Source organism: Synchiropus splendidus, chromosome 18 (genome assembly GCF_027744825.2).
Source record: "Synchiropus splendidus isolate RoL2022-P1 chromosome 18, RoL_Sspl_1.0, whole genome shotgun sequence".
NCBI classification, from domain to species: Eukaryota; Metazoa; Chordata; class Actinopteri; order Syngnathiformes; family Callionymidae; genus Synchiropus; species Synchiropus splendidus.
In genome coordinates this window covers 1,216,364-1,240,627 of record NC_071351.1, presented here as the reverse complement: position 1 = coordinate 1,240,627, position 24,264 = coordinate 1,216,364, and the positions used below count along the sequence as shown (strand labels likewise).

The following is a 24,264-nucleotide window of genomic DNA, read 5'->3' as shown; positions in this document are numbered from 1 at the left end:
AAAGTGAAATTGTTTCACACCATGAAGCAACAATTGACCTTGAAAATACAAAGGTTCTTTGGATAAGTTAAGAGACGGAACCTTTGTTTAATGGCCACTGAAGCAAATGGTTTTCAATTTGGACTAATCCTTATTTGGGATTTAATCGGATTTAAGGACGCTCCAGGATTTCTCTTTAATTGTGTGTTTAGGAAAACAGGAAAACAACATTCCCTGTGCTTATGACTGAAAGTCTTTGCTTCAAAAGAGCATTGTTTTTCTCTCTATAAGATTTGCCATTAGTCATTGACAGTAAAAGTGAATAGGCTGTGCAACATGTGAGACGTGGAACCGGAGAACGCGTCTTTCATTATGAAAGATCTGCTGCTGTCTGTCACTCTCTCCTTCTCTCCATTCCTCTCTTTCGAGCCTATTTGAATTTGTTTTTCTGCTCTCCCAGTGAAAAGGAAATAGCAGGAGAATATGGGATTGCAGAGTCAAGGGCAGAGTCGAGTCGCATGCGTCATCTTCTAAGTTCTTTTTCACCCAGTCATATTCGACACTGTTCAATCAGTCTGTATGTGTGGGCATTTAAACGCATGACCCATCACTGTATCTTTGCTTAGTGTTAGTGGTGTCTCCTGATCTGATGCTGCTCTTGACCTTAGCACTGTGTTCCATATGTGAAACTTATTAAAGGGAAGTTTTGATGTCTTTATCTTGGCTGTCTGTTGTCAAACAGTTTGCCTTCAAGCAGAGCATTTGATTCAGTCTCTAAAATGTACCTGCGGCACATATGAATACCGCTCGCAAGGTCGAGAACTTTTCCTAATTAAATCCGGGTGGCTTTGTGAGAGAGGGTCGCTCTTCATGGCTCTTGATAACGTCCAACCTTCAGCTTGGCGTGGTAGATTTGATGGGTCTTGTTATTGAAATACTGAAAATGAATTGGACATTCATTGATGAAGCACTGAGGTGGGTATTCAAGGTTACATTTACAGATTTTAATATATGGAAAAGTTTGAATCAAATTTTAAGAGATTTTAGAACTAAAAAAAGTTGCTTATTACAGAAGGAGAGACAGAAAGAAAAATATTTGATAGCAACTTGTAAATGTACCAGCAAAAGTAGCATTTCTGAGGATTAAAAAAGTTGACCAGTCAAACTCTCTGATGCAGCCATGATCTATACGAATATTTGTGTCCAATGTACTCTGTAACCTCAGTGCTGTTGTCAAGGAAACGTCTGCTTTACTCTCCAGTGAATCTATTACCCAGGAACACGGCGCTGAATGTTGGTATTCACATGCCCTGCTGCGTTTTATTGACTTGAATATTCTCTATTGAACATTCTGGTTTTTGAAAAGTGAAGTCCATAGGAATATGCGCGACACGAATATACATGTAATTGAGGGTAAAAACAGTTGAATCTGGTTACATGTATAAATCAAACTGATAATCTTATGAATTCAAATGCGTGCTTGTGTTCCGACTTTAGTCCGGAGTTTAATGTTTTAGTTCAGCTGTAATGAAGGCACAGTTCAACAAAACAGTGTCGCACACACACTTCTTAACATCCCACAAAAATGAGTCCTATTTTGTGAGAAAGTAAATCAGCAGATCTGGAAATGAGAAGGAAAAGGGTCCACGACATTAGAGGATGGGGGTTTAGAACACATGAAGAGACTTGCAGGAGCGTTGGGGTTGTAAGACCTTGAGCAAGATATGGATTGATATGGTGCCCCATGGGGTAGTTATGGCGAGATTTATGACTCAACAAGACGGTTGGGGTTATAGACCAGTGGACAAACGTGAGCCGCTGCTGATGTGTGCGGGCATAGAAAAACTTGCATCCGCTAAGAATCAATGTTGTAGAAATGTGTTTTGACATACTGTAGCATCTATGAGTGGTCGTTTTGCTTTAGAAAAATGAATAAGTCATAAAGCATTGAGACTTTAAATCCATTTGTATTAATGCAAACTGAAGTATGAATGGTGTCCAAGAGGGCACCTAAATGCCATCTTTTCAAATGTCCTTCTTGCTTCTGGCCCCTCTCAGTAGCTACAGTATGTAATGTCTGCTGGGTTGATAATGTGGCCCTGTTGGAAATTTAACAGCCCACCACTGATTGAAAGTTCCACTGCATAGAACAAGTGATTGTTCCAGCAGTCTGAGTGGGGTACACACCTCCCCCAGTGACCTTCTGTGTGAACTGTTCTGACGCGGAATATTGTTGGTCTCAAATTGAGAACAATGTATCAGGAGTTATTATTCTATCTATAACACTCTACTTAGCAAAAGAAGTTGAAGATGAGTAACTTGTTTAGCCAGTGTTGATGTTGGTTTTGCTTTAGAAGAAGTCACATGGTGTCTATTTGGAGTGGGGAGTGCTACAGGGAGAGTCACTGTGTCTTTCACGAAATCTAAAGAAACTCTATGTGTTTCAGAAAATGCAATGAGAGAAGTTGTGTGTAAGACAGAGGGTGAGTGTGTGGGAGTGGTGCAGAGAGCGAGGTCGAGGAGTGGAGCGGTTCCACAGTCTGGGTCTTTGTGTTCTTCTTGTGGAGAGTGTGTGTGTGTGTGTTCTTGTGTGGGAGTGATGCGGGGGGAGGCAACCAGTATTGTCTTTCACCTCTCAAGGCCACAGACACAGCCAAGAGCACGCTCACATATACACACACTGACACACACACACACACACACACAAAGTGACTGAAGATGATGGTCTCGGAGATAAGAGTAATAAATATGACGGGAGTGGTGAAGGATAGTGTGGAAGAGGAGAGGTGAGTTAAAGTGATAAGATGGACAGTGGGAGGATATTTAAGAGATTTGATTTTAGAAAGTGCACCACCTAAAGGGTAAGTGATCGAGAGGAGATAAAATATACTGTGTTGTAGGCACAGAATACTCAAGTGTTGACACTATGTGTAAAGAAAGTTTAGCTCAAGCGGGTAATGTCCTTTTTCCAGCCATGATGGTGAGTGCACATTCACAGATTTTAATTTTCCCACTTACTACAAAGACGACGAGCCACAACATTTTTCTCTCAATGCCGCGTCTTTTATTTCACGAAATATGCAGTTGAAATTCAAATGATGAACTGTAAGTTTTTCCCTTTAACATTTAAAAAAATTGTTTCTGAATCTGGATCATTAAAACCAATCTATTGCTCGTCTTGCATTGCAGATTTATTGTGTTTTCAAATTTTTAATATGTGCTGTAAACCAAGATGCAGCTCAGATAAACTGAAGCACAAGGAATACAAACACTGATGTCAATTTATGCAGATTGAAGTCTGTTTGTCATTTGTTTTCGATCAGTTAACAGTCACTTGGAGAACCTGAATGAAAAGAAATTAATTCAACCTAATTGTGAATGTGAAGTCACATCCAGGAGAGCAACAGGTAATTGCTCATGAACATGAGGGTTAATGGGAACGCAGAGGGCGACACACACCTCTTGGCCTGGCTTTCTTTGTGCTCTGGTCGTCGGCACAAAGCAAATTGACTCGCTATCGAATGTTACTATCCACTTATGAACAAATGAACCTCGCTAAATGTTACTGAAATAATACAGTTGGTGTTAATACAGTAGAATACGTGGATTTACTTTTTTTCATAGTGAAATACGTCAGCAAATGCTTATTTGAAAGTGGAAAAAAATAGAGAGCCCATTGGGTCGAACCTGTTTCTTCTCGTGGCTCATTCCATTTACATGCTTGGAAATAGACAATAGAGGCATAATACAGAAGTCTATTTGTGCTCACAAGGACGTGAGCATGTCGGGTCTGTGGTAATTATGTCGTATGATGGAGGTTTCATCAATTATCAGACTCGGCATCACAGCCACCTCAAACTGATGGATGGAGTACCTTGGGGTGGGGAGGAGTGAGCAGAGAGAAAGCATGCCAGAGGGAGAGTCAGAGAGCAGTTAAAGACTGCAATTGTACAAGAGTCTGTGCTCCTCATCCCCAGGTAAAAACACTCAGTCTCTCAGATTCACTCTTCAGCAATAATTCTGAGTTAAGAGGCAGCTTGACACCCAAACTTCACGACTTTCGCTTTCAGTATTGGGATCCTCTCCACTTTCTTCTGTGGCCTACATAGAGTCCACCATCAATGTTTAATGCTCCACCCTGAAAATGTGGAGCAGAGCTAATTTAGCGTGAGTTAACGCACGTGCCTCAGTGTGTCCATGTTTGTGGGCATGTTTTGCCATAACAGAAGCTCAGAGTGCAACTTCAAGAAACATGTTTCGCAAAGACACAAGGAAACACCTGGGCTTCTCTCTCAAACTATTGAAGCAAAGACCATAGGTGGTACACCAAAAAAGATCATGCCATGTGAATTCTGAGGTTTTTCTCTTTGTCTGACCCGATTTTCATTTGTCCTCAGTAAATGGTTTACAATGGGCAGTGAATTGAAACTGCGAGACATACTGTATTTCACTTTTTGTGAGCAGAGAAAGACAAAAGTTTTTCAGGTTTCTCTGACTCTAAGATATGACATCACGCACTTCACACACACAGGCAGAGATCATGGAGGAATAAATGCATAACTTACCATGTCACTACCATTGGAAATGTAACCGGAATGTGAAAAAACCCAGGGAGGAAAGGTGATGAGTTTATTGTGAATGAGTGTCTTCACACCTTCACCTCCATCTCGTCCTGAAATCCATTGTCTTGAAGGCTTTGCTGGAGGTGGAGGGAGAGCAGCGTGCCAAGGTGTGGGAAAGAGTGTGTACCCAGAATGTTCAGGGATGGGGTTAGTAGTGAGGAGTTGGGTGAAGGAAACAAACGCATGGATTTAGTTTTAAAAAAAACCCAGAGAAACACGCAAGAAAAATGACTTGATACTCCCATACCCTGAATATGTCTGCCTCAGGAAATACATCCCATAATTTATATTCTGCAGAATTCAGAAAAGTGTGGAAGAAGCAAGCTGTGTCGCAAAGACACAAATAGCTAGAAGAATTATGAGTGAATTACAAAGAAGGTGGATGGAATATAACACTTTTTATTGACACGTGATGTGTACATGAGATACTAAATAAATATGTGTGATTTTGTTTACATAAGCAATAAAATCATTGATATTTTGAGTTTTCTGTTTCAGGCTGCAACATCCCAAAGTCAGTCTGCATTCCAACATTTGCCATTTTTAATACAGAGATCTCTCTTTGTGTCTCCGCCCACTCGGACATTATACTTTATAGGTATTATACAATGCAACACACACACACACACACGCAGCTCCATTATCATTCCATCCTCCACTGCGGCAGACTCTTTTTCAGCGTCTTCTGTTCGGCATTTCCAAAAGGGGAAGAACGAGCTGTGAGGCTCATCCATGAGCTTATCAGTTAAATGTCAATCTCGTTTTTGAGGAATTTGTAGCACACAAGACAACACAAGCTGTTGAGATGGGGGGTAAGGGTTAGGGTAAGGTTGGGTTTGTGTGGTTGTGTGCAACCTTACACAAGTGTGGCTTGATTATGCAAAGTTGAGAGGATTTGAAGTTAACTGTTCAGTGGGAGGATTTCTGTTCGTCTGATTCGCCATAATGAAACCCTATTTTAGCACAAATAGATAGTTTTTGCAGGTTTCTCTATTCATTAAGGTTGTTGTTTAAGAGTGCAAAGCCTGCGATTGTTTCCCCCTCTGTCATCTCCTCAGTGCTGCCCCCACAATACAATATTAATTGACTCCTATCGTGTGTGAGTCCACACCATCTATAATTCCTTCTGTTTCCAGCCTCAGATGAAGCTTAGCCCAACTCAGAAATTCATAGACAAGTAGGCTGTCTTCTAAAATTCCACAGTAGTTACTGATGGAAACCAAGTCGTTTTTATGGCTTCTCCCCGCGTCTTTGTTCCAGCACTTTTTTTCTGTCTATCTTCCTGGCAGCTCCGTCGCAGTCGTCTCTTCCTGAATTATACCGCTACGGTGGGTCATGGTTTGTCCTCTTGAGTCGTGGACCATCTAGTGTGTTATGAACTCGTCTTTGTATCCAACCTTTTCTTTAATTAAGTTCCCGAGGACATCCATGTTCTTGTCAGAATCCTCTCCTTGTGGCACAGTAAAGACCCCTGTTCCTCTCTCTTCTCCACTGAGACTTCATCTCTTCGTTCCAATCCTTCCACTGTAATGAAGTTCCTCGCTGGTTTAGTTAATGGATTTTGTCTCTCTGTGTACTTCTCTTCTTCCAGGTCTTGAATTTTCTGCAATTATGTCCAATTGATTTTGCATTTCTACTTTCATTTTCTCTTGTTAACAGTGGCGTTCACCTTCATCCTGACCCATAATTGATGCAGTTCCACCTCTTCACTTTTAATCTACCTTATCTCACCCCCTTTATTCTGGTGGTTTCTTCCTTCCTGCAAAGACGCTGCCATCGTTCTTTGAGCATACCGGTGTGTTCAGCTTCACCGTTTGACCTCCTCTTTCCTGAGACTTTTGAACTACCCCACTTACTGCAACATAACGTAGTTTAGTCATGATAACCTCTTGCTGTTTGTGACCATCTTGATTGTGTAATTGTGGAGATTCTCAAAAAAATCTCCAACCCAAACCCAAGATTCCTAAATTAAAGCTGCAGTGAACCAATTTATATCAGATATTAGGCAACTTGCACGTCTTCAGAAGTGACCAGTTTGTCCGAGCTGTTCATCATGTTAGCTGTGATCACAGAAGCAAACCAGATACCCTCAGACTGTCATGTTCAGGCGTGGTGCACATGCTCTCTGGGCCTCCTGTGTGTGTGTGCCGTGAGTGACAGTGAGGGGTTTACAGACAGGAATACATCTCATTAAATACCGAGATTGATCTGTTTTACTTGAGATTTCCCTCAACTGGATTAGCTCAGCTGCTTCTGTTGAGTGACATCATGAATCAATTTGGTTCCTGGAAAGATGCAAGTATGAAATTTTATAGTGTGCCTAAGGAAGAAGAAAATGGCATTCTGACAGGAACCAGAGTGTGAGCTTTGTGGCCGTAGCATGACTGACGCGTGCGCCCGCAGGAGAACAGCAAATCTGGCAGAGTGTCAAACTGAGCTGTGAGAAGTCATCAATGTGGCCATCAATCAGGCTTCAGTTTAGGCCCACTGTAGATGTTGGCATCATTGTGTGTTTGATTCTACTGAAACTACTGAACGACACAACTGTCTGGAGTGAACCCGTGCTCATGTTGACCTTCAGCTTTTTGTGTTTCATCACACTATTTCTTTGTTATTCTTACTTACCTTCTGCTCTGTTTTTAACATTTATTGACAGTATGTCTGTACACTTTTCACACAGGGCACACAGGGAGCACAAAAGTCCAGTCAGAATCAGATATCCGAATCATTGTACGACCATGTGTTTACATACGACTCCAGCATGCGACTAGAGTGACTACACTGACATCGAATATGTGTGTGGTCACAATCTCCCCCTCACGATGGTGCACACATCCTTCTACTGATGCCACAAAAAGACTGAGCTGAGATGCTGCGCAATGACCCTTCCAGCACAGCTACTTCATGCCTAGTGCCTCCCAACTGAACCCCAGTTTTATTGAAATACACCTTCTATGCCATCAGTTTAGCACAGATTTTTATTGTTGGCGGTGGTAGACGGTGAGGCTCTTAAATATGTTGCAACTGGAGGACGGTGAATTTCGGCCATTGTTATGTCTTCAACTTAGAAGGAAGCTACGTATTGCGTAGTAACAGCAACACTGCCTCCATGGTTTTCTGGTGGTACTGGTCCGTTTGATCCGTATCCATAAACTTTGTGGAAACATGCTGGGCTATGAACGCAGAGCACAGACTCTTCTATCCGGATCTGTATGTATGTGTATCCATATGATTTGCCGTGCACTATAGGATCTGTAGTGAAAGACATCCAATGAGGTTCACAGGTGAAATGAAGGTCATGATGAGAGGGCTCATTTACCATGGCATCTCCTGATGTAGAAAGAAAGAATCATTTTTACCAGCTGTTGTGATGGACATTGACACGGTCTGTAATCCTCCTTATGACTGGTCCACTGAAACACCTCTTGAACATCCATATCATTTACAATCATGTTTCAGACTTCATTTTAACGTGGGCTAAAACATGCACTTATTGCAACTTAACTGACCTCATTTTCACAAATCCACCCATTATCCCAAACCTGTTGACCCTTTGATTCAACCATCCGCATCCCTCTCTTTTCATGCTGCTGTTTTCAGGCAGTTAATGATGAATGATTCAGAGAAAATAGAGCAGCACAGCCAACTAACATAGGGCCACATTTAAATAACAAATACAAACGTAGATGTGAATGTAATCATTACCATAATTGCTGAAAATTGCTGCGGTTAATGCCGATAATTACAGGTCTAGCGTTTATTATGTGGAATCAGATGAAGTCATTTTAAAGAGGAGAGTGAACAACAGAAGTATATCTTTCTGTTTTGTTCTTTTTCCTTACTTACTTTTTGTTTGTTGGTATTTTTGTGTTTTTACTTGCAGAGTGTATTGACTTTGGCTAGCAGTTGAGGGCTGCAGTCTGTTCTCTGCCAAGATTCCAAAGAAATGCCTCGGACATCGTTTACAGTTTCTAGCCTTTGTTCCTGTTTACAGTTTGCTCTGCTTAAGTGGCCGTTTTCAAACATGAGGGGCAGTCGACAGGGAAAAACGCAATGCTCCTCATTTTTGAGTGGCAGCCTTCACTCTAGGCCACTTAGCCATCCGACCCAGAGGTTTGAGCCGCCGCAGCCACAGCAGGCCTCTTGCCCATGGCCTCCCTCTGGACAGCAAGGGCTCGGGGAGAAGTGGGTAAAAGGGCAGGGCAGATATAGATAGAGAGAAGAGAAGAGAAGAGAAGAGAGAAACACAGACCCAAGGGAGGAGGAGTGCTTGTGTCTGTCCTGCAGGCAGCATCAGTACGCTGGATTGTGTCATGTTGGCATCATTGCTCACTGGCAAGCTCGTCCCATCCCATTATAGCGTTGACTGACTGCCCGGATCCCGCGCTGACTCTGGATTACAACATGACAGCTATTATCTCACCTCATTATCCCCCAGTTGATGATAAATTTCATCATCACTTCGGAAAAAAAACCTTGACATGGGCTTCCCCCGTGTGTTTCTGGTTTACAGCTGGATGTTGAATCATCTTTGGACAAGAGCCACCATGACTTCATGAAATATTAGACAGCACATGGTGCTTCTGATGTGATGACACTTTTTACTTTCCTTATGCACCGAGGTTTATAGTGTATGCCTCAAAGAAAGTGTAAATTAATTGAACTACTGTAGGCTTTGTTACTGAAGATGAAAATACTGTCAGTGTTAGCTTTTGTTTAGCTGTGTGGGTGGGTGATTTAAAGAGAATGGATGCTCTTCTTCATTCCAGGAGGGGGGGGGGGCAATTCAGCGGTGCAGTTGGCACCGCAGTAACAACAACCATGCTGTCACAGCATGGCACTGTACACATAGGCATCAGTTTAGACAGGGATAGGGTCCCCCCGCCCCCCTCAACATGCATGCTCCTGTGGACCGCGAACATATTCCTTGTTTATTTTGAATTGGACAAAAAGAAAGAGGGTAACTAAACAGGGGTTCATGAGAAAGGATTAATATTTACTGAAGTAAAAAGCTGTGATATTTCACTCAAACCATAAGTCTGTGTCACAGATGCTTTCATTGTAACCTAAAGTAAAATCCATCACAATCCCCGTCCTCACCATTTCTCGAGGCTAGTGCCCTTGGATGTACACAGACACAAATGCTAATATATGCTGTGTGGCGTGTTTGGAATTTGTGTGCAGATGTTTTAAAAATAATATATTAGTCTCATGAAATGATTCCGTAATCATTAGTAACTAAGCTAATGCATGTTAATGTAGTTGTTTCACAAATAAGTATTTGTTATCAAGTGTTTTCTAAGAAATCTATCTCTTAACTCAGTGTGAACTGTGCTGCATGTACCATGTATATACTGTATCTATATATATATATACATATATATATGTGTATATATATATGTACTATGTCTTTGTTTTCTGCAGTGTTTCACATGAAACCATAATTGTAGTGTCAAAATTTTCATTTTTTTACTGAAAGAAATCAGCTGGTGAAGGTTTAAATAACTGAGAGTGGGATCGAATGACAAAGGTGACAGCGTGACGACATGAAACGGCAGCAACAACACTGGGAAAGCCTGACAGCTTCAGTTGAGGTGATGTCAAAAATTTCAGAGGAGGTGTTGGTGTTATTCTCACGGCAAATGACAAGCTTGTACCTCACAGTGAGTTATTGTATTTTCCCCACTTTACCTGCAGAAAGCTACTTAAAAGAAATGAGAGACAGGAGAGTCATTGGCACAATTAAAGCAGTAGAAATCCATGTGAAGAAAATCCATGTCGTGACAAAGAATGGTTAAAAAAAAAGAGGATAACAATGAATGGTGGTGAATGAAAAAACAGAAGCAGCATGAAATAGGTTTGCAATAATAGAAGAAAAAGTGTGGTTGAAAAATACGAGAATAGAAGAAAATATGTGTGTGTGTGTATGTGTGTGTCCTCGTGTCTTTGAATCGTCCTCTCCTCTTTATTACTGTGCGTTGACAGTCCACCTACAATGACCAGCTGAGGGCCATCTGGACGTGCATGCAAACTTCCTCTTTGTTTTCGTCAACATGATGTCCTCCCCAAATTACTCATCATCTCAAGGCTGGTTGACTGTGATCAACTGGATTGTCTCAACAAAACTCAGTTGCATAGCGTTTCAGGGTCTGTAAGTAAACAAGGGCTGTGTGTTGAGGGGGTTGAAGGAGAAGTTAATGTGCGTGTTAATGTATGTGTGTGTTAAAGTGATGGGTTTGGCTTGAGGGGGGGTTGTTGCCAAGGAGATGCCAGGCAGGGTGAGTCCCATCCGGTGCCTGTTGGGGTTCCACATAGGAGAGCTAGCCGGCAGCTCGTGCCGCATTTTAGCGGGATAATCCATTGTAATCCCACGCGGGGGAGTCGCCCGTCCGTCTCTCCCACCTCCCTCCCTCTCTCTCTCTCTCTCTCTCTCTCTTTCCCACAACCTCCACTTCTGGCATCCCTCGGGATAGGAGGTGAGGATGAGGAGGAGGGATAGTGAAGGAATTAGCATCTGTTACCACTTTGGCACAGGTTAGCTCCTGTGAGTAGAGGGAGGAGGGGAAAAGCCTCTAGCTGTCACTACGTAGTGAAGCCACAAATGAAAAACGACAGGGGACGACCCATTAGAGCCTCTCCATCCCTCCATATCCGTCGCTCACTTCTGGCCTTTGCTGCTCTGTATGTCTCTTACTTCTTATCTGCTCGCTCCACCCTTCATCTTTTCCCTCTTAATCAATTTTAGCTTTGCTTCTTTCCTCCTTTCTTCCTTCATTCCTGTGTTCTGTTCTTCTCATGGATACATCCTGGCATCTCCCTCTCCTCCTCCTCCTCCTCCTTTCTGCTCCTCACATCTTTCCACCACTTTGCTGTCGAGTTCCCCTTGGTCCCATCTATTCATCGTCACCCCTGCTCTCCCTCTCATCTCACATTTTTAATATCTCCTCCTCCTCCTCATCCACTCTGCATATCCTCTTTCTCTGCCTCTGTGGAGTCGACTCATCCAGGCTGCTAATGACGCGGGAATCGATTTCCAGCTCTTAATAGTTGCTGAAGAATTGTTGGAATGTGAAAAGCCGAAGCGTTCAGTGGTATTCTCTCAGGCAAGGGCACTTGTCTCTGGTGCTGCCTGTGTGTGTGAGTCCTGCTGCGATCATCATCGTGCATTCTGTGTTTTTATATCTCACTCATAAGGTTCACCACAGTGTTTTAAGTTGAGGATTGTTGGTTTTATCTCGTGGTGTTCTTTGACTATATCGTGTGTCGACACCTGTGTCCAACGATAGGTCATTAAAACTGTTGCACACAAACCTCTGAAAACTGATGAGTAATTATAATATATCTTAACTATGATTACAAATAATGAAACACTCTAAAACAGCTTCTTAGTTGCAACCGAATGACTTTGATTTTGCACTGCGACACTAGTTTCAGGTGATTTCCTTAGTGCTTGTGAAGCACCTAAGGAATGAAGTAGACAGCTGCAAAGTGCACTCTTTTGATGTCTGTTTCCTGTTAGAATCATATCGCCATATTGCTTTTAGATTTGATGAATCATATTATGTGCACGACATATAAATATGTTTCTTTGCACATGAACACTCGAAAGTACCTGCAAGTTTGCACCTCAAGGTTAAAACACCATTGATGGATTTTATCGCATGCAAACCTTGAGAGAATCAGCTCCTATACACAACTGTAGGGTTCATCTTTATTTCCCAAGGAGATGTTCAAATCATTGTGTATTTCAGTCTAAATAAAGTAAATAAAATGGTTTAAAAACCAATTATTTCTCTCAGTAATTATTTTTGTTTTGAGTTTCAATGGGTGTTACGGTGGTTATTATTATTCTTGTTTCCTCAATTTATTTTGGATATTATTGTCTCTTTACTTCCAAATGCCCTTTCGAAAATGGAAATAGACTTGGAGAAATAGATCATTAAAACACAACATTAAAATTGTAGTTGAAATTACTGTTGTAATTAATCTTGATGGGTTTTTTTCTATTATTATAATAATAATTATTATTATTCTGTCCTCATCTAATGTTGCATGTTAAAATCTTAAGTGTAAAGATAGTGTAATTGATCACTGAGGAAAATTTCAGGGACGTCTGCTGAAGTGGAGATGAACGTTCTCTCTGACACACACGATTGTGCACTACAACAATGTGGGTGTCTGCGGGACTCACCAACCCCAGTGGTCCAACTCAGTGCATGTAGACCATGTGACAGTTTGACACACAGTCGTCACACACACATAAACACTCAGAGCCGAGTCATCTGATGTCTGACAGACACACATTTGTACAAACTGCTCCATTCACGTTTGCCACGACTCATCCTCGCAGTGAGTCTTGTCACCAATTATGAATCATAACGGCAGGAAGTGGGGGCCACAGATATTTCCTGCAGGCGCCCGCCTGTCTATTTTGAGCCTCCTTTACTCTCTTTTTTCGTAGAATGTTCCAGGGCTTTGGAATGATTATGATTGTCATGTGCTTGCCATAAGTCAGATAACTTTAGGGAATAATACAAGCAGGGAGGCGTCACGGCGCTTCCTCTGTCAGCTGGCTTTTTAAGGCCGCCGTTCAAATGTTCAAGAGCGTTTTAGTGCAATAAATGTGACCCAACTGAAATGAAACCAGCAGTACTCGCAGTTACAAAGTTTAATTCTGCGTCTGTCCTGACAGCTTCTGCATGGAATCGCATCAATGCATGACCAATTTGCAGCCATTGAAAGAAACTCTCTCCTGCCAGGTCAGTCCGCTAAAGGTTACAAGCCATCTTTCCTTGAACATTGAATTTTGTTAAAGGTTAAAACATCTTACTCACTATAAAGTTGGCTTTTTTTAATTATAAAACTTCTTCTGCGCAAACAATGTGCTGTAATGAAGATTTTCCTCCGCATTAGAGCCTCTTTGATGCTATTCCTGACAGCGTGGCGACATAATGTGGGAAACATGCAACAATTCCAAGTCACTAACACCTCTAGAAATGCTCCATGAAAATCAGTTTTTGCTGGACCTGCTCCCCCAAGAGAGTTGTGACACAGGAGAGAGTAGATTTCCACCTGAGCAGGGCATGTGTTGGCCCGTGCCAGCAGGGAGAACCCCCCCGAGCGAGTGTGTCCTCCTTCACCACATTAAAAAAACAATCCGCTTAATTAAGGCCCAGGTTTTTCATCTGCCGCCCGCTTTTAAATCAATGCACCAAGTCCCACTATAAAGACATTGATTTGCTCTCTCCTGAGTGCACAGTGGAAATGTAAAATACCGCCTGACCAATATTAAATTGTATTGATTAGGCCTCGCCATTTGCCTCATCACGCAGGTGTTAGTTTAGAGTGTGCAGAGCAGTCCAACCATTTTTTACTAACTGTCCGCACAGCTTTTTGGTCTGAGGATTAGAAGTGACTCATAAGTACTGCCTTGTTTGGTTTGGTCTATCCATCCATCCTTCCAAAAGCAGACCATCACGTCAGGAAAATAGAGGTGCTGATGCGACAGCTTTCTCCTCACGTCAGTTTGCGCTCTCTGCCTCTCTGTGGAGACGCACAACCTTTTTGACTGTGTGTGTGTTTGCCGTTCTTGGCACAGGATGACATTTGACCTCCTTAACAGCCCTGGTGTCTCCCGGTGCTCCGGAGGAACAGTAAACACTGTCATGGATCAGCATCACTTCTCTGCTACCCGGAGACAGCAGGAAGTGGAGTGTGACATTGTAGCCGGAGAGTCTGGGGAAGGAAGTATATGAGCCTCTTGGAGAGGGAGAGAACAGGTGAGAGGAGTGAAGGTCACGCTCCAACGAGGGTGAGGTCACCTTCTAACCCCTCTGCTGTGAATCTCAGCGCCCACTGGGAAAACACCATGTTATTCACCATCAGAGATGAATTATGGAGGTCAGATCTCACCACTTCAGGGAATACCGTTGCATTATGACTAAAATCGGCTCCTTTGTGTTGTCGACGCAAACGCCTTTCGGCAGTTCATGATGAGGATGTTTTTGAACACAAATGTCCTTCAGTTAACTGCCATTTTTTCAGGCCGAGGAGCCACTCCTCTGTGTCAACAATGTAGCTCAATACCTCAAGTGACTTCCTTCAGTTCTGGGGCTTGTTGAAGTATGGTGAAATCAGAACAAAGTCAAGCGCATCAATGGCTGCTTTGTACAGGACGCGGCCTGCTGTATGTGCGTCATCACTCTTTACCAGGGGTCATGTGATGTGTCAGAAAAGGCTGACGTGTGAGTGGATCCTGTTAATCAATTCTTTTCGTTCGACAGAAGCAAACTTGGACACAAATTTCTAAGACTTGTCAGTGTGACTGCTACGGCGGTGTTGGACTTCGCGACAAGTCAAAGTCAGAGAAGCTCAGTGGAGGTGTTGATGTGGTAGACTTCACAACACCTTCCTTGCTGTTCGAAAAGGCATTTATTTTTAGTTCTTTTCACTTCAGGCAGCTTCAAACTCAAATATAAAGGGAAGTTCGGAGTAGATAAACAGCAAATGAAAGTGAGGATTCAGGATGATTGCATCAAGGTCCACAGATATTTCTGTGTAAAACAACGTCTGAAACAAAAGCAAAGTCTCCACAGCAGACCTTCAGTTTCCGGTCTGATTTCCCGCAGCTGAAAAGCCACGTGCGGCAGCCACTTCTCCATGAATGAGTGGATGAGCTGGGCAGACAGGCGGTGATGCAGGGTGGGTCGGGCGCACGAGCGCTGCCGGTGGTCTTCTTGCTGCCATGGGGGGGATTTGTGTCGAGGCAGCAGGAATTAGGTTGGCCTTGGACTGTACGCCTCAATACTCCTCACACACACTCTCATAAATACCCACACTCTTTTACCTCCAGGTCTTCTCTGTGGTCGTCTCACTTCTTCTCCCTGTCGGTCTGGCTGTTAGTCGGTGCCTCACTGATGTGGCTGATGATATATTCTCTATAAATAACAGCAGAATCATGTCCATGTGCCTGTCCCTCCCTGCACCCATCCCCCTCTCGTCCCCCTATCCTCCCTTATTCTTTCCTCCTCTGCTCCTGCTGCTTTCCTCCTGAGCCCCCCTCCTACTCTCTTCTCCACCCCCATCCTGACCTCTTTCCTCCTGCATAGTTGCTCCTCTCTGCTGCCCATCTCTTCTGTGGTTTGGACCCCACCCCTCAGCCCATCCACACCGGCCTTCTCATCCTTTCTGCAACATTGCTATACATTTCCTCTTGAATCCTTTATTCATCCCTCTCTCGTTTCTCTTCCTACAAATTGACTTTTAAAAATTGTTGGGAGCGTAAAGCTCCCTTCCTTTCCCCTCTGTCGGTGAGTGAGTCGGCTGGAGCTCTATCCACGACCATCAAACTGCAGCAATCCGTCCTGTCTGCCTGCCAGCAGCCGAGGAACACTCCATTCACCCCAATCACTTATTTAGTAGCCTGTTGTTGTAGAGTGAGAAGAGAAGCAGACTAAGGCGGCGAGTATGTCGCGGTGTTGCATCTATAAAAATATGTTTCATTGGATTCAAATCCATTGCCTGCCAGAGATCACTTTATTGACTCTGTCAACCTTTTAGTCCTTGTTGGCTTTAGTGTCCCAACAAAAAAAATGTTGGGCTCAATCTGTGATGTCTTGTTTTCCTCGTGACCCGGAAGTTTGTGATAAAAGGTGGCGTATGGAGCAGAGATCGACATGTAAGTCAGGAGTTTTCAGTCTTCTCCTCCGTCAGCAGCACCAACCATTGTGACTGATGCAGGACTCACAGGGTCTGCAGTCCTGACTCTGGGTTGAACACACAATACGACTGTCCCACCCTGGACTGAGCGTCGTCATGACATTTTTCACGAAAATATGAATGTTAATATATGATTGTAAATAATCACTCAGAGTCTGTCTCCATGTTTCACACACAATATGAAGATGAGAGTGCACGAGGCCTGGGGGAGGGGCCTCTGGTGTCATGCAGACTGTGTTATTGTCTGGTCAGGCTGGAGACGAGTTGGTTTTTAATCAAATAAACAGGCTGAGCCCCGACCCTCTCTCGCTATACTGCGCGCTCGACTGTTCAGCCTCACCCACCATGTTGTGTTACAGTATTGATGGAAACACTTATATTTCATCGTTATTACTTCACCAGACATGCATTGTTTTTTGGATATTTTTGTTGTCAGTGTGTACAAGTTTTCAACTCATTTTTTGTTCTCTTTTTCGCTCATATTTTAGTCCATGTCTGAACATCACTTTGAATACCGGCCATACTTGCTGACTTAATGTAGGACGCACGTCACCCACTGGCCAACGGCAGAAGTGCAACTTTTAGATGCATCATCATCATCGATGCTTGCTATAAAGCAGAGTGGTTTACATTTGTCTCAGAACAATGCTATTTTTTTCTCGCTGTCGCGTCATTATAGCATGTACATATAACACCGTTGAATGAAGAGTAAAAAGCTTGGCCCCAAATAATTTGTGAGTTAGAGATTCGCTCACTAGTGGTAACAAGCAAATTCGGAAACAATACTATCTTCACTTACTTTGTTCATTCATTTACGTGAATTGATTTTGTTCTCAGTCAATATTAAGTGCATATTTATGTGCATCCCAAGCTACCGTGAGTTTTTGGTGAGGAAAAATTATATTGATGGAGTTTTGTTCAGTGCCTTTTCGGAGCATAGTATACAATCCACATTGATATTGAATTACTTGACTTCCATGTTACTGCATATAGACTTTATTAAAGGCTGGAAAGTCACTGTGACAACTCAATGTGTTCATCTGTGTTTCCTCAGACGATTCTTCCTCAGAGAGTGGCAGTGGGAACGGCCTCCCTGCCCTCACCCCTCCCTCCTCCGCTGTAACTGACGGCACCCTTGTCAGAGAAGCCGAGGTGGTCAACGGTAACGGCGGCCCGGCGCCACTGGACTTCAGCACGCCGACATCCTCGTCGTCAGAGGACCAGCAGCCCATGAACCTGAGCGACCCCCCACCGCAGCGCCACCCCCTGTCCAGCGCACACCTGCCCATTACTGTGTCCGCGGCGGCGGCAGCACTGCTTGGTGCCCTTCACCCCAGTGCCCCAGAGGAGCTTCGGAGGAAGTACCCGCTTGCGGCAAAACCTCCGCTGGCCCCACACCCCACCCTACCTCTGCCGCTGTCGCACACACACACGCCTCACTCCCACAATTCACACACGGCCGGCTCACATGCTGCTGAGCTCAGACTGGACAGAGATGGCCGAGACTATGGTGGCAAGGTGAGCCCACACACACACACACACACACACACACACCTTGCCAACTTGTTGACAGTGATGTTCAGTGTCAACATCTGTTTGATACCTGGCTCGTAATCTTCTGTCGCTCCTTCTAAGCTGCCCTGTAAATATTTATCCTTCATTCTATTAGCTTCCCTGATGAACACTGTCTTGGACAAATACCGTCAGGCTCCCGCTAAACATGAAGAGGAGATAACAGGGAGAGGTGCAGGGTGACCAGGCTAACTCTCCTCCTCCTCCTTCTCTTCTACTTCTCACAGTCTTTGTACAGACCTGAATAGCCGAACCCGGCAAACAAAGCCGAGCATCCTTGAAGCTTCAGTGTCACAGCCAGACTCACACACGCTCTCATTCCAGCAGCTTTTTCACTCCGAAAGTCAGCAAATATGCCTTTTGAGAGGCTGCCATTGTTGCATCTCGTCTTCCATCACAGTTATCTCTCCCTCGCTTTCTTTTCATAATGTTCCATCTGCTGTGTTTGTGTGCGCCAGTCAGTCTGCGTTTTCATGTGTTCTCTGTGAGTCACCCAGCATGAATATGAATATGTTGCTTGTCATGTTTCATGTTTATTCCACTAGGCTTTACAAATTTACATGGAATTAATTTCCATGTTCGTTGTTTAGTCTGCACACGACTCGACTATCATTACCACGCTCCTGTTTTTACCCTGTCAATGGGATTGCGTTGTGAGGTGACAATTCTGCAGTTGTCAAAGTCTATCAGTGAGGATTTATGGAGCAGTCTCGAGTAGGTGGCACGACCAGGTTCCACTGGAGCGGCTTTTAAGAAGACCTGTTGAACAGAATCTAACTTGTATTTTGTGGAGAAGAATGCTAGAGAGCGCAGGATTGTGTTGCTGGTTTTCAGTTCCGCCTGTTGCCAGGTTTCTGGATAGCATCCGTGTTGCCGTCAATGGCTGAATTGCACTTGTCTTTCCCTTAAGTGGAGAGGTTTTAGGAGTCGTGTCCCTTTACTAAGACTGACTGTGGACAGTTTTTGTCGAGCCATGGTTGCCACCACAGCACTCCATTGGATGAAATATGATACTTGGATAACATGGAAACCGATGATGAGCTTGTGAATTTAAACCGTAGAACATAGCTTTTGTGGAAGTGAGTGACAATTTATCTTCCATGTGTGCATTCAGTCGCCTCAATTCAGTTCCGGCGGAAGCTACGACAGTGTGAAGATGGAGTTGGGAGCTGAGGACCTGACCATTGGTCGTCACGGCAGCCACGTCACGCCCGACGACGATGACGACGACCACGATGACCACGACGACAACGACAAAATCAACGACACAGAGGGAGTCGATCCCGAGAGGCTAAAAGCATTTAATGTAAGTTGGCGACTGAGTCGGTTTGGACTGCGAGTTATTCAAGAGCCTGTTGTCTTTCAGATGTTTGTGCGCCTGTTTGTCGATGAAAACTTGGATCGCATGGTTCCCATATCCAAGCAGCCGAAGGAGAAAATCCAGGCCATCATCGAGTCCTGCAGCAGACAGTTCCCGGAGTTCCAGGAGCGTGCCCGCAAGCGCATCCGCACCTACCTCAAGTCCTGCCGACGCATGAAGAAGAACGGCATGGAGGTTGGTGTGCCCCCAGTTTTATTGTAATGTGTTTCTGTGGTGCTAATAGCTTAACTGTCTGAGAAGAGAACGAGTGTTGTTTGATGATTAAATCAAGTTTAGATTTCTGTGTGCGTGAAAACGAGAGGAAGAGACGTGTCTCTGCTGCCCTCAAGTGGTGTTGGTTGGTGTTGCAAGGCAAAGTGAATATTGGTTAAAGCGTTTGGGTCTAAGAAGTCTAGATTTCTTTCAGTGTGTATGACAATTTCGTCGTCTTGTCTCCCCCAGACTCGTCCGACTCCTCCTCATCTCACCTCAGCCATGGCTGAGAACATCCTGGCAGCAGCCTGCGAGAGTGAATCACGCAACGCCGCCAAGAGGATGCGCCTTGAAGCCTACCATGTAACGTGTTTGTGCGCCTGCTGCTGTGGTGAGTCTGTACACTGTCTCACTGTGTCCTCCGCTCCTCCCAGGACGAGCCGATCTCCCTGGACAAGCCGTCCAGCGGCGGCGGGGCTCTGCGGGAGCCGGCGTCCCTTGCCCACTCTGCCTACTCCCTGGCCGCATCCGCCTTCTCCTCCCAGGACACGCCGCTATACATCAACGGTGCCGGACTCAGTTACGGGTACCGCGGGTACCTGGGTCTGGGTGCTGCCATGCAGCACCCCGTTTCCCTGACGACGGCCGCCGTTCAAAGCAATGGTGAGTGCACGTTTGGATGAAACCTGAAGCGGTGTAAACGCGAATGTACCTGACTTCCTCCCTCGCTCTCCAGGACCCACGGACCTCAGCATGAAGTCTCTGTCCTCAGTGAACCTCAGCAACTCCTCCTCGGCCTCCAGCAGCCTGGCAGGGCGGGGCAGTGGTGGGGCGGGAGGGGGCGGGGCCTCCACTCATCTTAGCCAACCGGAGATCACGGCCGTCCGCCAGCTCATCGCCGGCTACCGTGAGTCGGCAGCCTTTCTGCTGCGCTCAGCGGACGAGCTGGAGAACCTCATCCTGCAGCAGAACTGATTCCAGACACATCACACTTTATGTCGGTTGGTGTCTGTGTCCCTCGTTACCGCCTCCTGAACCCCCTGCTTGGTTGACTTTTCCCTCCTTAATTCAGGATCTGTTGCTGTCTCCTCATCTGCCTTGTTCTCTTTAACCGTGGCAACTTTGAATTTTGGGAGAAAATGTGGGAAATTGGGACAGAGGGTGGGTGATAATCCCACTCACCCACGACCCCCGAAACAATCCCCCACATCCTAAACACTGAGCTGAAGGAGGAGTCTCTTCCTCTCTGGAGCGCCTCACAATCAGCACTCAGAGGAGTGCAGAGGGACAAAGACGGGAGGAAGAGGAGCACCTAAAGAAGAGCCAGGACTTCTGCTCCGAGGAAAAACACTTTGTTCAGATCACATTCTAAAAAGAAAAAAAAAAGCATCGACTCACTGAAGATTTCAGTTGGACGCTCAGTGCTGTTGTGATTTCTCCGTTTTGGGAGTCCGGTGGGCTGTTTTTCGTTCATGGTGTTTATTCGGTTCCTGAGACGGCGTTTTATCTCAAGAGATAGCACTGACATGACAACAGACATGAGGGAAAGACTGAAAAAGAAAAAAAAAAAAAGTAAGAGAGGAACTTTTTGTGCTCGCTTGTATATAAGCTCTGTGTCCTCTAGCACTTTTCCTCCCCTGACTGCCCCTCCTCACCTCCTTCTATCCAGGGAGATACTTGCTAGTTATGCATCCGCGGTGCCATGTGCAGCACCAGGAAATACCTCAGATCAGACCTGCCAACATCCACACGCACCTGCAGACCTGTTTACTCCGCCTCCTGATGTCTGACCGCGTCGTCGAAATCATATCCAGAAGCCTGAACCTGCGGGTGTGCGTGTGCGCTGCTGTATATAATCATCTTGAAAACTTGAGAAGAATCAGAGCTGTTAACAGGAGTTTCCTTAATATGTGTGTGTGCGAGGGTTCGAGTCCTTCCTCGAGCTAATGTAGACATAATACCAACTAAACCTCAGCATCTCTCTCTCTCTCTAACGCTCTGTCTCTCGCTCTCGTCATTGGACCTACTCCACAGCTCTGCTCTGGTGGACCTACGCTCGCTCCTCAGGCCTGGTCCAGTCCAGCCTGTCACAGGAGCGCTTTATCTCTGTTCTTATTCTGACTCTTCTTTCTGCTGCTAATCCAAAACCGGACCTTCGCCATTAGACCTGAAACCTCAACGAAAGCCGGGCTTTAGTTCGCCACAGTGCCCCCGTTCACCTCTGACTGCAGCTCACTGCGAAACCCTCCAGTCTCTTCTTTCTTTATCGATATTCGACTGTGAATCTTGAAATACTTTTGATTTGACTTATCCTCTCCGGGATAGTGATACCTTACACTGTTTCACTGCGACTAAAATAATCAAAATATTATTTATTGTTATACTTTCTTTTTTTATGGGTGGATCGTTTATTTATATGTATATGTATAAAAAAATAAAGATACAACAGCAAATTCTAATTTGAAAAAAATCCAGCATTCCTGACTGAAAAAGGCGGCAAAAATATCGCCAAAAAAAAATCTTACTTCATTAAAATCAATACTTTTGAGGATGTTCTTTAATCGCTGCAGCTGCACATGTAAATTGGTTTCCTCTCAACGCTGGTGATAATCAACAAGTTGGGGCAAAATTCTCTTGGAAAAAAAAGACTTACGGACACGATCCCCCGTGTGCAAGAGTACGAAATGTCAATCTTTTTTTGACATGCTCAGCAGAAATATGCACTTGTCGTTGTCTGTTGAGACCACATGACCACAGTTTTGTTTGTCATTTGTGCCCAAAACAAGAACAATCTGTCGACCCTGACTTGCTTCTGCTCACTGTGCCCTCAGACACTGCCATCACTTCGGGTTGCCTGCGGGACTCACACCAGGAGACCAGATCAGTGCCTCATTCTTTTTCTCCTAGTTTGCTGCAGCTGTCACACCAGTTATTGTTTTATTCAAATGTATTTATATCTATTTTTCCCAGACTTGACACAAGCTTCCTTCCAGATTTGAATTAAACGTGGAATCAAACCCACCTTCTTTAAACGGGTTACTTAAAAACTGCGAGAGAACAGACAGGAGATTAGATGAAATCTTTTCCTCTTTATGTTTATGCAGAAACAATTGAACTACCTACAGCGAAGAGATTTTATTTTCGTTACACTGACACCACGGACCTGAACTACACGCTAGGCTGCGCTGATTCTTAGTGACTTCACAACTCCTAAGTTAAATGAAGGATCCCCTTAAATCTCGATGCCAACTGGAAAAAAAGCAAATGACAATCTTAGGAAAGGTGTAATTTGCTGCGCGAACGTTCTCCTGACGTCAGCTTCAGATCTTCTTTAACGTTAAAAGGTGTCCTCGTAAACTGCACACTCCAAACATGGATGTCAACACTCCTGGGCCTGACCGCCGTCATGGCGAAGAAAACCTCATTTGTTTCTACTCGACAACATTCCAAAAAGTTTCTTGTTGAAATATTGTTGAAGTTTCTTTACAAGGCGAAGGGGGCAGGGTCAAAGGTCACATGGAATGTTGGGAGATGCCACTCCCATGCTGCCGGTCAGGTCCTGGGGGAAAAAAAACAACAACAAAAAAAGTTGTTTTTTTAATTTTTATTTTTCTACTGTACAGCTGCTTAGTTTCCGTAGTGGTGCTTTTCTTTGATTTTTTTTTTTTTTTTTTTTGGATGTTATTCCCGCTCCTGATTTTTGCACCAGACTCTTGATTGTCTTGATTTTCGGCACCGAACACTTAAACCAATGTGAAACCTTGTTCCCCTCCAGTTCTTTGACTCAGATGAAGTGTGATGTTTACATGTACAGATTTTTTGCAGTCTTTTGTTTGTTTGGTTCCCTGGTTCATCTCTCGCCTCGCTTTGCTCCCCCTGCATCCACGTGTCTTTCCTCACGCACGGAAGGGAAATGGGACTGTGATTGAAATCTCGCTCACAGACACATTTGCAGCTCTAGAAATACGTTGTTAGCATCAATGTCTATAGCGGTGGTCAGAACAACGGGCTAGCAATGATGGTTTTCTTCATAACACATTATTAGTGAAGTGAAATTCAAGTTTGTTTTGGGAAAGTTGGAGCTGATTCCTCAGTGAATGATAAGCCATTACCGACCCAGCGTGTTGGGGTCGAAGTATATTAGTATATTTAGCGAAAGTCAAAACTGCAGATGACAAAACTCAACCTCAGGAAGATAATAAAAGGACATCACTTTTGTAAGAACTTGTATCTGAAGGCCCATTTCCCTCTCTCTTTGATACCATTTAAATATATCAAATCTCTTTTTATATTTGTTGTGTTCATTCTTATTAAGTATAGAACCGTGGACCTTTTTCTGTATCTGTGGCTGAATATTTTGATTCTTTAGAAAAGTGTTGATAATTCTATGTACTTGATGATCAAGAAAAAATGTGATAAAAAAAAAAAAGAACCTGGCTTTTTTCCGTTCTGTTGATATCTGTTGATGGTACGTTCGTTCAACCCAACAAAGAGAACATATCACTCCGGTCTGAGATGAAGAAACCAATGATATATATATTTAAAAAAAGAACCCTGAGCTTTCTTTTGTGTGATGTCACTGATGCGGCTGAAATGTTTCTGGAGTTGAAAAAAACAAAGTTGTGAGCATTTAGTTTGTTTGTTTTTTGTTTGTTTTCTCCGGAGCTGTTCGTCACGAAGCTAAATATACTAATAAAACTGTGTGCTAAATATCAGATCATGTCATTTTCTTTTCAGTTGAGTCCATTTAAATTTCCTCATATTGTTCTGATGATCAAAATGATTTTATTAACGTAGTTT

General features: G+C 44.0%; 1 protein-coding gene across 8 annotated transcripts in view; it reads left to right on the top strand.

Annotated features, from left to right (window-relative positions):
- The window catches only part of nol4lb (nucleolar protein 4-like b), an 84,989-nt gene extending 60,787 nt beyond the window's left edge, over window positions 1–24,202 (top strand). For 7 of the 8 annotated variants that reach the window (XM_053848516.1, XM_053848518.1, XM_053848517.1 and 4 more), the window contains 6 exons: window positions 17,374–17,837; window positions 19,006–19,197; window positions 19,258–19,446; window positions 19,714–19,827; window positions 19,899–20,127; window positions 20,201–24,201. In XM_053848516.1, coding sequence (XP_053704491.1) covers window positions 17,374–17,837; window positions 19,006–19,197; window positions 19,258–19,446; window positions 19,714–19,827; window positions 19,899–20,127; window positions 20,201–20,439 — 1,427 coding nt within the window. In that variant the 3' untranslated portion in view covers window positions 20,440–24,201. Of the gene's footprint in view, window positions 1–17,373; window positions 17,838–19,005; window positions 19,198–19,257; window positions 19,447–19,713; window positions 19,828–19,898; window positions 20,128–20,200 lie in introns of all 8 variants that reach the window. The other variant, XM_053848515.1, reaches the window with a different exon arrangement.
- The last annotated feature ends 62 nt before the right edge of the window (window positions 24,203–24,264 follow it).